The sequence below is a fragment of the Oncorhynchus mykiss genome, chromosome 3, assembly GCF_013265735.2.
Source record: "Oncorhynchus mykiss isolate Arlee chromosome 3, USDA_OmykA_1.1, whole genome shotgun sequence".
Taxonomy (NCBI): domain Eukaryota; kingdom Metazoa; phylum Chordata; class Actinopteri; order Salmoniformes; family Salmonidae; genus Oncorhynchus; species Oncorhynchus mykiss.
Genome location: NC_048567.1, coordinates 32,697,277 through 32,711,795, shown reverse-complemented (window position 1 = coordinate 32,711,795; position 14,519 = coordinate 32,697,277). Strand labels below are relative to the sequence as shown.

The window sequence follows — 14,519 nt, the reverse complement described above, 5'->3', positions numbered from 1 at the left end:
GAGTCCTTACGGTGTCTGGGTAATTGAAGGGCGGGAGTATCAGCTGGATCCAGTGTGAGAAGCAAAAGCCTTTAGCCTCGCTGCTGCCCGTTTAATGAGGTCGCTTCTCTCCCGCTCGCTGGGAAATGGTTTAAGCAGACTGCTCTAGTGTTGCTGATTGCTCTGCTGTTGCTACTGGTGCGGTAGAGTGGTGAGAGTGGCTGGGAGTCAATTACCATAAATTCATAGAAGATTTTATCATTATCATAAAAGTAATGAATCCGCCGTTATCATTAACAGTTGTGTCAATGTACTGATAAGAAAGATTGTCCCTATACACAAAAACCTAATAGAACCCAGGAAAAACACAGAACACCAAACCGACTGAAATGAGAAAATTTGCTCCAGACCGCAAACAATTAAAGCCTTTATTAAGACATCTGGATGGACTGAGAGAAAAAAACAATACTTATGATAAAAACGGCTTATTTTTTTCATTTTTTTTCTTTCATTTACAGACATAAGGAAATGTTGGGAGGGCCTAGCTGCATACAGACGGACCTGTCTAAGCCCTCTCCTTATATTAGTATTTATTACAGCCTCTTCTCTACTCACATCTCAGTCCCTGACAACGCGGGAGCATCCTCTACCTGGCCTACGTCTCAAATGTCACCCTATATCTCACATAGTGCATTATATTTGCTTAGATAGGGCTTGGGTTAAAAGTACTGCACTATAAAGGACAGACCTGCTCTAAATCATCAAAAAACAGAGGGAGGGGAGGTGGTGGTCGAGTCTGAGGGGTGCACAGCATTGAGCCAACAGAGCTGCCTTGTTGAGCCATGTAGAACGGGGGGTTGGGGGCCTAGGACATGGTGATCTGCATGGACTCCAGCATCTCCTCCACGGCCTTCACGGAGCATTTGTTCTCCTTCGTCCCGCGACCGGCCAGCTGCATGACAGAGAGAGGAGAGAGAAAACATCAGCTCATAACATCTTTAAAGAGGCCAAAGCACAGGGCTGGCTGAGGGAGAGCCAGCCAAGCCAAAACACTATCGCACACTCAGAATGTCACGATAACCGCATAGCCCCGTCTCACGCTCCAACACATCAAGTCGAAACAGACTAAACTTCACAGAGTATACCAAACCTTCCTAATATTGAGTTGCCCTCAGAACAGCCTTAATTCGCCCGGGTGTGGACTCTACAGGGTGTTGAAAGCGTTCCACAGGGATGCTGACCCATGTTGACTCCAATGTTTACCACAGTTGTGTCAAATTGGCTGGATGTCCTTTGGGGGGGGTGGACCATTCTTGATACACACGGGAAACTGATGAGCGTGAAAAACCCAGCAGCGTAGCAGTTCCTGACACAGACCGGTGCGCCTGGCACCTACTACCATACCCCGTTCATAGGCACTTAAATCCTGTCTTGCACATTTACCCTCTGAATGACACACATCCACATGCTGTGGACTAACGGGGCCAAGAGAAGAGAAGCACCACCTGGACTCAGGGATGTTCCTGGCCTGTTGCAAAAAAAGCTGTGTGTCTGTGTGAGGAGGGGGAGAGGTGAGAGAGAGGGAGGGCCAGGATGTCCTGATGACTCATTGTCTCAAGGCCCCTCACCTGGACAGCCCCAAACTAACCCATAAACAATATATCGGTGAACATACCAGAATCGGACGATATTAGCTAAAAATGCCAACATCGGTATCATCCCGATGTCTAGTTTAACGCCGATGTTAAAAACCGATGTCTAAGCTACCGTGCATACCTCTATAACGTAGGTACATGATGTAATGACACCACGTACAATTTGGCGCTACACGTGCAACACAGCATTCCTAACCTAGCCCACATAACGTCTGCTGTGTGGATTGAGCAGTCAACAAGTCGATCAGCCAGCTAGCTTCATCTGGATAGTGAGGCTCGACCGGACCGGGTTATGTGTTGTGAAGCTAGCCACAATAAGGATTTGGCATTGTGGTTTGCCTTCAAAATAAAAGTATGTCATTAAGAGTGATGCAAATGAATACAAATAGTATAATTATGCCATACTTTTATTTTGAAGGCTAACCGCAAAGTCAACTATTGTAGCTAATCCTTACTGTGGCTAGCTTCACATAGATGGGTCCGACCACCATTAATCAAATAAGAACTGTCTTATAAATTAGGATTATTTTAGATGACACCTAGCTAGCTAACTATAGCTACTGAAACATATTGTCGTTTTGCTATGTTTTTGGGGAAGAACATTGTTTACATCCATGAGCTAGCTATCTAGCTTTTATTATGACCAGCACTGTATGTGCGTGAGACAACTTTTGAAGCATCATAGCATATGTATCGATGAATCGTTGTGACAACATGTAATAACTACATAAAAAAAATGAATGAACGCGTTAAATTATTATGTGACATGCTGTCATATTCAGGTCCTGATTGGTCAACAAATGGTGTTATTTGACATGTATCTTTTTTGACACCCAAAGACCCAAACGGCGTTCCATAGAAATCCTGGTTGAGAATGAAGAAATAGGTTTTGATTATGTTTCACTGGTAATGGGGACATACGTAAATGCCAACAAACTTTTTGGTCAGTGTGGTGTGTGTATGTAACCTTTATTTAACTAGGCGAGTCAGTTAATAACAAATTCTTATTTACAATGACGGCCCGGACGATGCTGGGCCAATTGTGCACCGCCCTATGAGACTCCCAATCATGGCCGGATGTGATACAGCCTGGATTCGAACCAGGGACTGTTGTTACGCCTCTTGCAATGAGATGCAGTGCCTTTGACCGCTGCGTACATGTGTGTGTTAACTACTTAACTCTACTAGAATGCTTAAAAGGCTGTTAAAATGTTAAATATCGGTATCAGGCTTTTTTGGCAAGGAAAATATTGGATATTGGTATCGACCATAAACCACTGCTCCTAATCTCTGCCTCCCTCCCCCTCTCTCTGCCCCACTCTCTCCCTCTGTGTATGTGTGTACAGGGGCAAGACTGGACTTCCTCTGTGACTCACACACACAGCCCCTCAGACCTCTCTATCTCCCAATTAAACCACAATCAGCCCTGCTATTATCTGAACTCAGGAGGGGGTCCTCTCCTCTCGGCCCTGTCCCCAAACTACAGAGACTAACAGATAACCTAATTTAGCCACGCTAAGAGCTACGACATGTGCCCCCTGCAACAACACCCACAGGCACTTGGCATTAGTGAGTTGTACGGTAGACTACTCCTCCGTTCTCATTATAATAACTGCTATTTGGGCACTGGGACAGCCGCGTCGGGGCAAGCTTCCTAAGACTTGAGAGCAGGGTTGGTGTGTGTGTGTAAGGCCACATCTGTTGCTGGGCGGAGAGCACACAGACAAGTCAGAGCAACGCAGCGGAGGACATCTTTGGCCTTTTCTCAATAAAATCATTATGAAACCCACTATATAAACCCACTATAAACTAGGTGGTTCGAGCCCTGAATGCTGATTGGCTGAAAGCCGTGGTATATCAGACGGTATGCCATGGGTATGACATGGGTATGACAAAACATTTATTTTTACTGCTCTAAATATGTTGGTAACCAGTTTATAATAGCAATAAGGCACCTCGGGGTTTGTGATGTATAGCCAATATACCACGGCTAAGGGCTGTGCCCTAGCACTCCGGTATATTGGCGTGGTATATATTGGCCATATACCACACCCCCTCGGGCCTTATTGCTTAACTAACCCCCTGTGCTAAAACAGAGATTGCGTTTCTTTCTCCCACATACATGGCTGATGTGCCATTTCTGGCTGGACACAGAGAGGAGCATATTCGGCCTGTCCTCGGGAATGAGCGATAGGTCTCCGGAGATGCTCCGACTCCACATTACAGACCAACATTCAATCCCATACTAACCCTCTTCATCTGGCTTCTACCAGCTTGCTAAATAGCAGAAGGTTTTACAGTAAATGTGCATATTCCAACACAAATCCACACGATACAAGGTGAGTTTCCCAACATACAAATGTATAGCGCTGCTGCTTGGAGAACCTGGAAAAGCTATATAAATATATTCCATTATTATCGGGAATAGTGACGCAGGGCTTGCTGTCAACCATTTATGAACCTGTTCACATACAGTATACACACACATGCATAGCCAATATAATGTTTCCATATGGGGGGGGAAACTGTTTTCAGAGTGTCATAGAGAGGGCATTTGGTGAAAATGTACCTTTGGCAAAGCAGTCCTTTCCGAGCGTGACTCATGCAGACGTATTAAAGCAGTGGTGTGGGGGCGGTGTGGTGTGGCTGAGGGGGAGTTGATGGTCAGCGCGTTTCGCTGTGTGCTTCCCTAATTTCCCATTATCCCCAACCACAGAGCCAGGCAGCCAATTATCTCGCCTGCCTAAGGTGAGGGGACTGTATGAACTCCAGACCAAAAACCGAACAATCCGACTCGAGAAAGACTAATCGACGAGCGGAAAAAATAGACTAGATTCCATTAGTTTATGTAACTGTAGAGTAAATGTACAAACGAAAAAACACTAAAACGTCACAATTAAAGTGTTAAAATCCATTAAATAAACACCACCACAAAGATCATTCATTATTCCTTCGTTAAGGACAGATCATAAGGACCATGAATGTAAGAAAAGGCATTTCAAAAGGACAGAATTGCATATTTTGAGTTTAAATATATTACTGTGCGTTGATTGTTGAGAATGCAATTTAGGGATTAACATGGGGGGTGCGGGATACTGGGACCGTCCCGGGAACACGTCACATTTCCCGAAAAAACTCAAACGACAAGACCTGGGACATTACATTTTTCCCCAATGTTAACACTACAAAATACACAACATGCACAGCAGTAGATTACCCAAAAATTGATTGCACATTATCCAAACAGGTCCTCACATGGAAGCTTTTAACCTAGCATATTACCTTCACACAAAGATGCCACAAATTCAAAGCACACATATAATTGACACCGCTGGACTGCACACGCAGCCCAAACACAGTTAATAAACCCTACAGGAAACCCCTACAGTATAGGCTATAAAATAATGTGCGCTGTTTCGTACCTGCTGCTCATACGAGAGCTATGATTCAACAAAGCTATTCTCAGGGCGCCCTCTGTGCATCCTGAGCTCGCTCTGTGTCGAGATCGCCTACTGCTAAAATGTGCTGAATTAATTGAGGAACATGATAACGCTCAGAATTTACGAACGGCCTGTTTCGCAATTCACAATAATGTAATTGCCGATCAAAGATAGTTACTCTATCATTACATAATGGCGAAGCCAACCCAACCAGGTGGCGTAGCGCCCCTCGTTTGGGGAGAACCCTGACATAGTGGCCATATCTTGGTTAATATCCTGGGACTCTATTTGTTACATTCCCCAGCAAGAAGACTGAAAATGTTGCTGAAACAGAAGGGGGAACTAACAAAGAGTCACTGACAACAACTTAAACGAAACAGGTGGAGTTTTAGGAGGGGGTCTAAAAGACTCATGGGGGTGTCCACTTTAAGTTGCATAGCAGCAACAACTGGGACCTAAAAGACACCCACCATGAGCACCCCACTAAATTGCCCCACTAAGAGGCAAACAAAAGAAAAACCTATACCAAACTTAAAAGACAGGAAGCAACCCAAAAAGGTGGAGCATAACAGGGAAATCAGATCAAGGATTGTTTGCATAGAAATCAAAATAGGGAGAGCCAACTAAAAGGTGCTAACCGTCCGTATCTATCAAGACAACTGGAGCACTAGGTCAGCCACTCTTAAATAGCATCTGGGCCAGCACAGGTGAAACACCTTCCAACTAACGAGATGGCAACCAGCACAGGTGAGTTTTTTATGAGGTTGTCATATTGACTAATGAGGTGACACCAATGATACGCCCTGTGTGCAAACGAGCTATACGTCCAACCTCATAACATAAAATGGAAAAACCAAAACCTGTATCACCTTCCCCCTTCAGACAACAAATATATCCTATAGTTGCTCACCACCAACAGAAAACAACTTCCATTGCACAACATAACCAACTTAAATGCATCGCTACTTAAATGAGTTGCCTTCTCCAATATAAACATGGCGTCTACTGGCTGTCAACAATTAAATACAAGACAAAACAGCCACCTCAATTTTTTTTCTTCATATTTTTTCTATAGTTGCCGAAAACTCACAAGATTTCGAAAAACATATGATTCTATAACTCATCCCCTTCGAGCGAGCGCAACAAAAACAAAACTTGTCTCCAAAATGGCAAATTGTGCAGTCAAAATAAATTGTGAGGCAGGGCTACACACTGGCTAAGCCAAAAACGTGTTGACTGCCCAATCCTTGAAAAGACAAAATCAGCAACCAAGTTGTCCTTACCACAGACATTTCAAGGGGAAACTCCTGTAATATAGATACCAACTGTCCTCTCGTGATTTTCCTTAGTGGAAAAGAGTGGCAGCACACATGATCGAAACAAATTGGATTTGCCACATGCTCCGAATACAACAGTGAAATGCTTACTTTACAAGCCCTTAACCAACAATGCAGTTCAAGAAATAGATGGTTGAGAGAAACTAGTTACCACTCTTTGCTTTGGGCAAAGGACCAACAAAAGACAATCTGGAACCTTTCTTTCTAAAATTATCTGCTGAAATTGTTGCCACCCCTATTACTAGCCTGTTCAACCGCTCTTTCGTGTTGTCAGAGTCCCAACGATTGGAAAGCAGAGTCCCAACGATTGGAAAGCAGCTGAGGTCATCCCCCTCTTCAAAGGGGGGGGGGGCACTCTTGACCCAAACTGCTACAGACCTATATCTATCCTATCCTGCCTTTCTAAGGTCTTCGAAAGCCAAGTCAACAAACAGATAACCGACCATTTCAAATCCCACCGCACCTTCTCCACTATGCAATCTGGTTTCAGAGCTGGTTATGGGTGCACCTCAGCCACGTTCAAGGTCCTAAACGATATCATAACCACCATCGATAAGAAACAACACTGTGCAACCATATTCATTGACCTGACCAAGGCTTTCGACTCTGTCAATCACCACATCCTCATTGGCAGACTCGATAGCCTTGGTTTCTCAAATGACTGCCTCGCCTGGTTCACCAACTACTTCTCTGATAAAGTTCAGTGTCAAATCGGAGGGCCTAATCGGAGGGCCTAGTCTCTATGGCCTCTGGCAGTGCCACAGGGTTCAATTCTTGGGCCGACTCTCTTCTCTGTATACATCAATGATGTCACTCTTGCTGCTGGTGAGTCTCTGATCCACCTCTACGCAGACCTCTACTTCTGGCCCTTCTTTGGACACTGTGTTAACAACCCTCCAGACGAGCTTCAATGCCATACAACTCTCCTTCCGTGGCCTCCAACTGCTCTTAAATACAAGTAAAACTAAAATGCATGCTCTTCAACCGATCGCTGCCTGCACCTGCCCGCCCGTCCAGCATCACTACCCTGGACGGTTGCGACTTAGAATATGTGGACAACTACAAATACCTAGATGTCTGGTTAGACTGTAAACTCTCCTTCCAGACTCACATTAAGGATCTCCAATCCAAAATTAAATCTAGAATCGGCTTCCTATTTCGCAACAAAGCATCCTTCACTCATGCTGCCAAACATACCCTCGTAAAACTGACCATCCTACCAATCCTCGACTTCGGCGATGTCCTTTACAAAATAGCCTCCAATACCCTACTCAATAAATTGGATGCAGTCTATCACAGTGCCATCTGTTTTGTCACCAAAGCCCCATATACTACCCACCACTGCGACCTGTAAGCTCTCGTTGGCTGGCCCTCGCTTCATACTCGGCGCCAAGCTCACCAGCTCCAGGTCATCTACAAGACCTAGGTAAAGTCCCCCCTTATCTCAGCTCGCTGGTCACCATAGCAGCATCCACCTGTAGCACACTCTCCAGCAGGTATCTCTCTCTGGTCACCCCCAAAACCAAGTCCTCTATTGGCCGCCTCTCCTTCCAGTTCTCTGCTGCCAATCACTGGAAAGAACTACAAAAATCTCTGAAACTGGAAACACTTATCTCCCTCACTAGCTTTAAGCACCAGCTGCCAGAGCAGCTCAGATTACTGCACCTGTACATAGCCCATCTATAATTTAGCCCAAACAACTACCTCTTCCCCTACTGTATTTATTTATTTAGCTCCTTTGCACCCCATTATTTATATTTCTACTTTGCACATTCTTCCACTGCAAATCTACCATTCCAGTGTTTTACTTGCTATATTGTATTTACCTCGCCACCATGGCCTTTTTTTTGCCTTTACCTCCCTTATCTCACCTCATTTGCTCACATTGTTTATATACTTATTTTTCTATTGTATTATTGACTGTATGTGTAACTCTGTGCTGTTGTATGTGTCGAACTGCTTTGCTTTATCTTGGCCAGGTCGCAATTGTAAATGAGAACGTGTTCTCAACTTGCCTACCTGGTTAAATAAAGCTGAAATAAAATCAAAATACGCGATACACATTTCGGTGCACTTGTGTAATGATTGTACTGTTTAATCAGCTTCTTGATATGCAACACCTGTCAGGTGGATAGATTATCTTGGTAAAGGAAAAATGCTCATTAACAGGGATGTAAACACATTTGTGCCCAAAATTTGTGAGAAATAAGCTTTCAGGGATCTTTTATTTCAGCTTATGAAACCAACAATTTACGTTGCGTTTATATTTTTGTTCAGTATAGTTTTGATGGGCCATCAGCTGTGCAGGCTGACTGCCAGTGAATGACGGGCTGTGAATGATGGGCAGTGCTTATAACACAAATACTGTTTGCGATATTAAGATTCTAACAACGATAGAGTAATTAAAAAAGTTATTTTGTTTTGAGTCATTATGACGCTATCAGGACTTCTCTCTGGGCCATTAACATGTCAAAGTCGGGACCTTGCTTTCAGTAATAACATTTTTAACGGCCTTGCCCCAGTCGCTTTGACCCCATTGTGACGTCTGCTCCCACAACACCACTCACCTGTCGCCTTTTCTCGCACTGAGGTATGACAATCACCAGGTACAGCGGATCATTAAAGCAGGACGACTGACACGAGTAGCCCTTTAAAGCCCCCATCAATCAGTCAGCACAAGCACACAGCAGCCAGGCCAGCCCTGCGGAGGCCCACAATGTTCCACAGCGGCTCCCTTTCAAATAGTCCAGCACCCATTTAAAAAGGAGGGAAAAAAAGTCAGAATTAAGAGTCAAGTCAACCTTGCACCCTGTCATTTTTCCTCTCACACGCAGGGTGGGGTCCCGCTGCTCTGCTGCCCCTGCCATTACCAGGCAACTTAAAACAAACACAGCCCAACAGGTTGCTGGCCGGGCCCACCGGGAGCCTCTTCCTGTTCCCTGGATAAGGGTGTGGCTCTGGCTCTGTCAGAGTGGAGACCAAAAACACATGATATTTTCCATTGTGCATTTGCTCAAACACCAAATAGAAATAAAATGTTAATACACTTTCCATAGCCACGTTGTTGAGCTTAACATTCTAAAGTGTGCCTGATTGATTGACTAACACAGTTAAGTGTTCTTGATTAATCAACACCCAAAGCGTTAGATACCCAACACCCCTACTACTACTAACAGAGCCATTCCGTGCCTCTGAGGTGGAAACCCTCCCAGCACTCCAGGAGGGAAAGACAGCGCTGAGTGTGTCAAGACGTGGGCTTTAGTGGCTCAGCGTGGTTCCACTCTCCCGATAGAGCCCGCACATTCAGAGCAAGGAACTGCTTATTGCACGTTTAACTGTCAACGCCTAAATAAGCAATGCATATCACCCCTTATGGCAGCAAAGAGTTATATTAAACACACATTTATGCTTAAGGTGCCATGGCAACAGCGTAAACCGGTTTAGTGATGCCATCTGAGCAGCTTTTCACTTTTTCCGCTCTTTCCCCACGTATCCCCCTCGCTCTTTCCCGCCCCTTTTCTCAGAAAGGTAGACCCATCATACCTTCCCGTGCCACCACTAGTCATCTTTGTTCCACTCAAATCATACATGAGTAATCTGTGTGTGTGTGTGTGGGGGGGGGGGGGGGGTCGATAGCCCAGCAGCACACGTAAAGGCACAGTAAAAAATAAAAAATCAGAGCAGGCCTTGTGGTCTTAAGTCAACACATTAGCTGAAATCTACCCAAACAGTAAGACACTGAATTGAAGCCCTGGGTCTAGGACCTTCAGGTGGACAGTCTGGACCCCCCCCCCCCCCCTCAGGCTGCACACCCCGTTCTCTCATCAAGCAATCATATTTTACCTATCACTACTACTCTCAATTTAATCTGGTCTTTACTAATATGTCAAATTGGTTTTGACCTAGAATGGCACATTATCAACAGGGTAGAGGCAAAGGGGGGGGAGGAGAATGCACTTGGATGGCGAATGGAGGCCGCTTACCCGGAGTTAAATCCTGCCGGGTTGGCTACTCCAGTTCAATAGTGGAGCAGCTGAGAAATAGGCCTAAATATAGTAGCAGCTGGGATCCTCCTCATTTTAGTGACAACCATCAAAACTCTGCTTTCACACAGGATTGCATATAGAAATGTCTGGACTAAAAGAACATATTTCACTTCACGCATCACTGTTTGAGGAGCACACAGCCACTCGCTGCGCGACAGGTAATACTCCGCCCAAACCCTGTATGCCATGGGCTCTCCAACCCGTTGTTCCTGCAGCTACCAAGTGTTTCATTTGGGAAACCAAGTGAAATCTGCTCGGGAACATTGATAGTAACATGTTTTCGCAACGAAACATATTTAATTAAACTGTTGACAGCTCCCATCTCTGCTCACTCGAGAAAGGAATGAAGGAGATAGGAGGAAATGGAAATGCACAGTGGTGGTATATTCTGTAGCTAAAGGTTATTGATAATGGGGGAAAAAAATCTCTATTACTAGGCTATTCAAAATCAAATACAAATTCACTATAATTGTAGGCTAACTCTGTAAGCTGCCCTGCACAATCAATGAATCAACAGCATCACCTAGGCCTATACATTCCCTCCCAGACTCGGAGCATAGCACCCCTTAAAATTCAATTTTTAAAAAACACAAAAAAACAGGTAACCAGTCCATCCAGTATGAATAATAATACAGTCCACACTCAAAGGCGATTACTAGAATTTGTTTAATTTGGGAATATCGGCAAGAAAAATTCTGTACAAAATACATTAAATCCTACGCTTTTTTATTCTGCCTTGCGTAATATGCGGTAGGCTATGTATTGTTTAACGGCACATTATTTTAATTCAGGGTTCTTTTCAGGCTTGGGCTCATACATCGGCACATGTTTATGCATAAGCTGTAATATATGTATGGGTGTTCTACACACAACCTCTTAATGCTTTGAATTAATAATCACCTTAGAAAGCGCTGTCCATTTCGTTGTGTTCGGCTTTGAAACAACATCCACAACAACCATGTTTTTCACTCAGTTTCAGCCTGTTGTTAAACCAGGGCTGACTAGCCTTGTTGTATAGGAACAGTATAGGAACAGTTAAGTGGAAAAGGCAAGTGGAAAATTCGTCTCAGTCGCTATAGCATGGCGCTTGCAACACCAGGGTTGTGGGTTCGATTACCACGGGGGACCAGTACGAAAGAAAGTAGGAAAATGTGTGCACTCTACTGTAAATTGCTCTGAATAAGAGCATCTGCTAAATGACTAAAATGTAAATAGTGTAGCTTTCATAATTAAAGTAGACACATGGCGTGACTCACCTGATAGGCTCGGTTGATTTGATTGGTGGCCCAAGCAGCATACTTCACATTTGCCTTTTTCACTGTGGCATTCACTTTGGGGCAGGCAGCAATGTGGCTTGCCGACTACACAGGGGAAGAAGAAGGGAGTGGAAAGCAAGGGAGAGAGGAAAGAAAGGTGTCGTCATATCAAAACAGCAATAAAAGCATAAATGAGATGAATGCGCAACCAACTCCGCCGTGGGCCGGACGAGAAAAAAATTGGCCCGACGACACGAAGAAAACTTTTACAGGAGAGGAAAAAGTGAGTGCTTTATTTAATGCCCCAGCTCCCCGAGTGCAGTGTCACTTAATGGGCCCTAATTTCTCCAACACCATAGATTGCCGGTGATGACAGGGCCCGGCATGTCTTCAGTGTGTCTTCAGAACCCGCGGTGCTGTGGCGAGCGAAGCGCGATGTGAATCATGCTCTCTGCCCGCCCCAGCTCCCCTCAGAACCACAAAACCCATGTATTTTCCATGCTACTGCCATCGTCTCCGAAGTGCAAACCCCACTAGGCTTAAACGGGCAGCACTTCAAAGACATCCCTGTGGACATGCTGAAACTTTAACTACACCCCAATCAACTTTGCCCCCACTATTTCTAAAAAAAAATGTAAACGATTTTGCTTCTGGATTTCTTCTTCATAACCTCCAGCGTATGATGTCAGCTCTACCCCAGAATTATGACGTCCTCCGTGAGGATCCCCGCTAGTGGAGTGACACAGCACTGACTAACACTAACTAGTGTTAGTGCTTCTACATCTGCATTGTACAGCACTTTGTGACATCGGCTGATGTAAAAAATAAAATGTTAAAAAAAGGCTTTATAAATACATTTGATTGATTGAACCTTACAGTGATCACGGCTACCAACTACTCAGCTGTACCAGGTGCTCTGAACAACTAAACTGAACCAATCAAATAGCTCTTCGGTGAAGAGCTGCCCAACAGTGGTGTTCATGAAGCTTCACAGTCTCCCAGAATCAGATGAAAAGGTCAAAGTCATCAACTTGGCACAATCCCATGTCAGGAACGAACTTGCACTTGTCAAGGATTTCAACTTTGGACCTCGTGCACACTAACTTTTTTACAATCAAATTTAAATCTGAAACCCGCGTTAGGCCAATATACAAGTGGCAGTGGATGATTTGACAGAGGAACATAAAGTCCTCTATTTAACTATGTATACCTTTCCTATGCACTTCTCAGTAGTTGATATTCAGACTTACCTTATGCAGGTGCATAACGGGCCTTGCAGGCGTGGTTCCCTTACGCGCGCTGAATACATTCAATTCAAACCACTGAAAACCCTCCCACTGGCTGGCCAACAGACTTTCTCATGGAGTTTTCATTCAATAGGATTTTCAGTGCATTTATCTAAAGCCATCCCCTTTAATTTGGCGTACCTTTAATCTGAATTTTCTCGACAGACTCACTAAAATATATGGAAAGAACGGTTCAGAATATTAGGGATCAATGAAAGAAAGCCTTGTAGATCTAAATACACACCTATTTCTCATTTTGAACACCAATTGCTAGATTTAAAAAAATATTCTGATCTATATTATTTACAGTTAGGAAAGTATTTATGAATAAAAAAAAATAAAAACAGGTTTGGAGAGCCTATACAAACGATATTGGTGAATCAAAAATACAGTGGTTCGATTCATCCTGAAAGCTGACCTATTCAAGTTGTTCAAGCCACAAAATATTGGAAGGTGAGAAAAGTGTACAGTAGTGGCTGAACAGTAGTCAATAAGTCCACACTAAATCATGGAACTGTGATGAGAACAGTCCAGTTGACGTGAACAGTGTGCCAGTCTCCAGGTTTAACCTGCTACATGTACTGTATGTATGGTCTACAGTTCGTAACGGTTCCAATAGGCTACATGTCCCAAATGATTGCACAACTTGTAATATGTTAGCCCGATATGATCCACTATTGCTAGCGATCCTCAGGAACTACCACACGAATGTGACAGAGTGAAGAAAGGTAAACTGACTGTAATGGAATGATGCAAAATGTAAGGAGAGGAACACTAAAATGACCGCCGTAAATGTATGTGGGTATAACTGACAGTGGCATGGTGAAATAGACCTAGAACAATTGTCATTTATATTTACAATCCCCTTATCCAAATGGCTTACTCCTTTACCTAGTGCTTATCAAATCGCTCTTATCAAATGTGTAGAGAGAAAAGTGCATACAAAGATAAGAGCACCTAAACGGAACGGAATTAACAACAATAACTTTGGAGGTTAAGGGACCTGGAGAGAGCCGGGAGAGACAGTCATTGACGGTTTGAATTGGTTTAAATAACGTTAGCTCATTTGAACCCCATGGACTACTTTTAGACACATAAAAGTTAGTCTATAAAAGTGAAGATACCTCTTCAAAGACCATGAACGGATCCAGTGGTTGTGCCCCTTTCCGGGTATGAGATGTTTTGACTGCTTGAACCCCTGTTGCAATAGAGAGAAAACACTGGAAGGCCTGTGTCGCTGCTTCTCTCTGCTCTGGCCATCCACCCATCCTTATTCCTGCACTCTCCGTTTGTGTTCTTATGTCAGGACTCACTTACATATGATGCATTGGTGCTAACGGACAACTGCCTGTTTAAATAAATATGCAGATGAAAGGGGGGCATTTGGCGCAGACGAAATCAAAACGTTAACCTGGGCCGGGGCTGGGGGGCTGCCTGCGACTGACAGAACGCGGGAAGGAGGCAGTGGTCCTCTCTTCCCCGTTTTCTTACTGCCACTGCTCTTTATTTATTTGAGTCAT

At 44.1% G+C, this 14,519-nt stretch overlaps 1 protein-coding gene across 2 annotated transcripts in view; it reads right to left on the bottom strand.

Annotated features, from left to right (window-relative positions):
- Positions 1–364: 364 nt before the first annotated feature.
- Positions 365–14,519, bottom strand: part of LOC110518706 (ER membrane protein complex subunit 2) — a 63,021-nt gene continuing 48,866 nt past the window's right edge. The window contains exons 10-11 of one of the 2 annotated variants that reach the window (XM_036973882.1): positions 11,714–11,818; positions 365–931 (exon numbers count right to left, since the gene is read on the bottom strand). In XM_036973882.1, coding sequence (XP_036829777.1) covers positions 845–931; positions 11,714–11,818 — 192 coding nt within the window. In that variant the 3' untranslated portion in view covers positions 365–844. The remainder of the gene's footprint in view (positions 932–11,713; positions 11,819–14,519) is intronic. The other variant, XM_036973883.1, reaches the window with a different exon arrangement.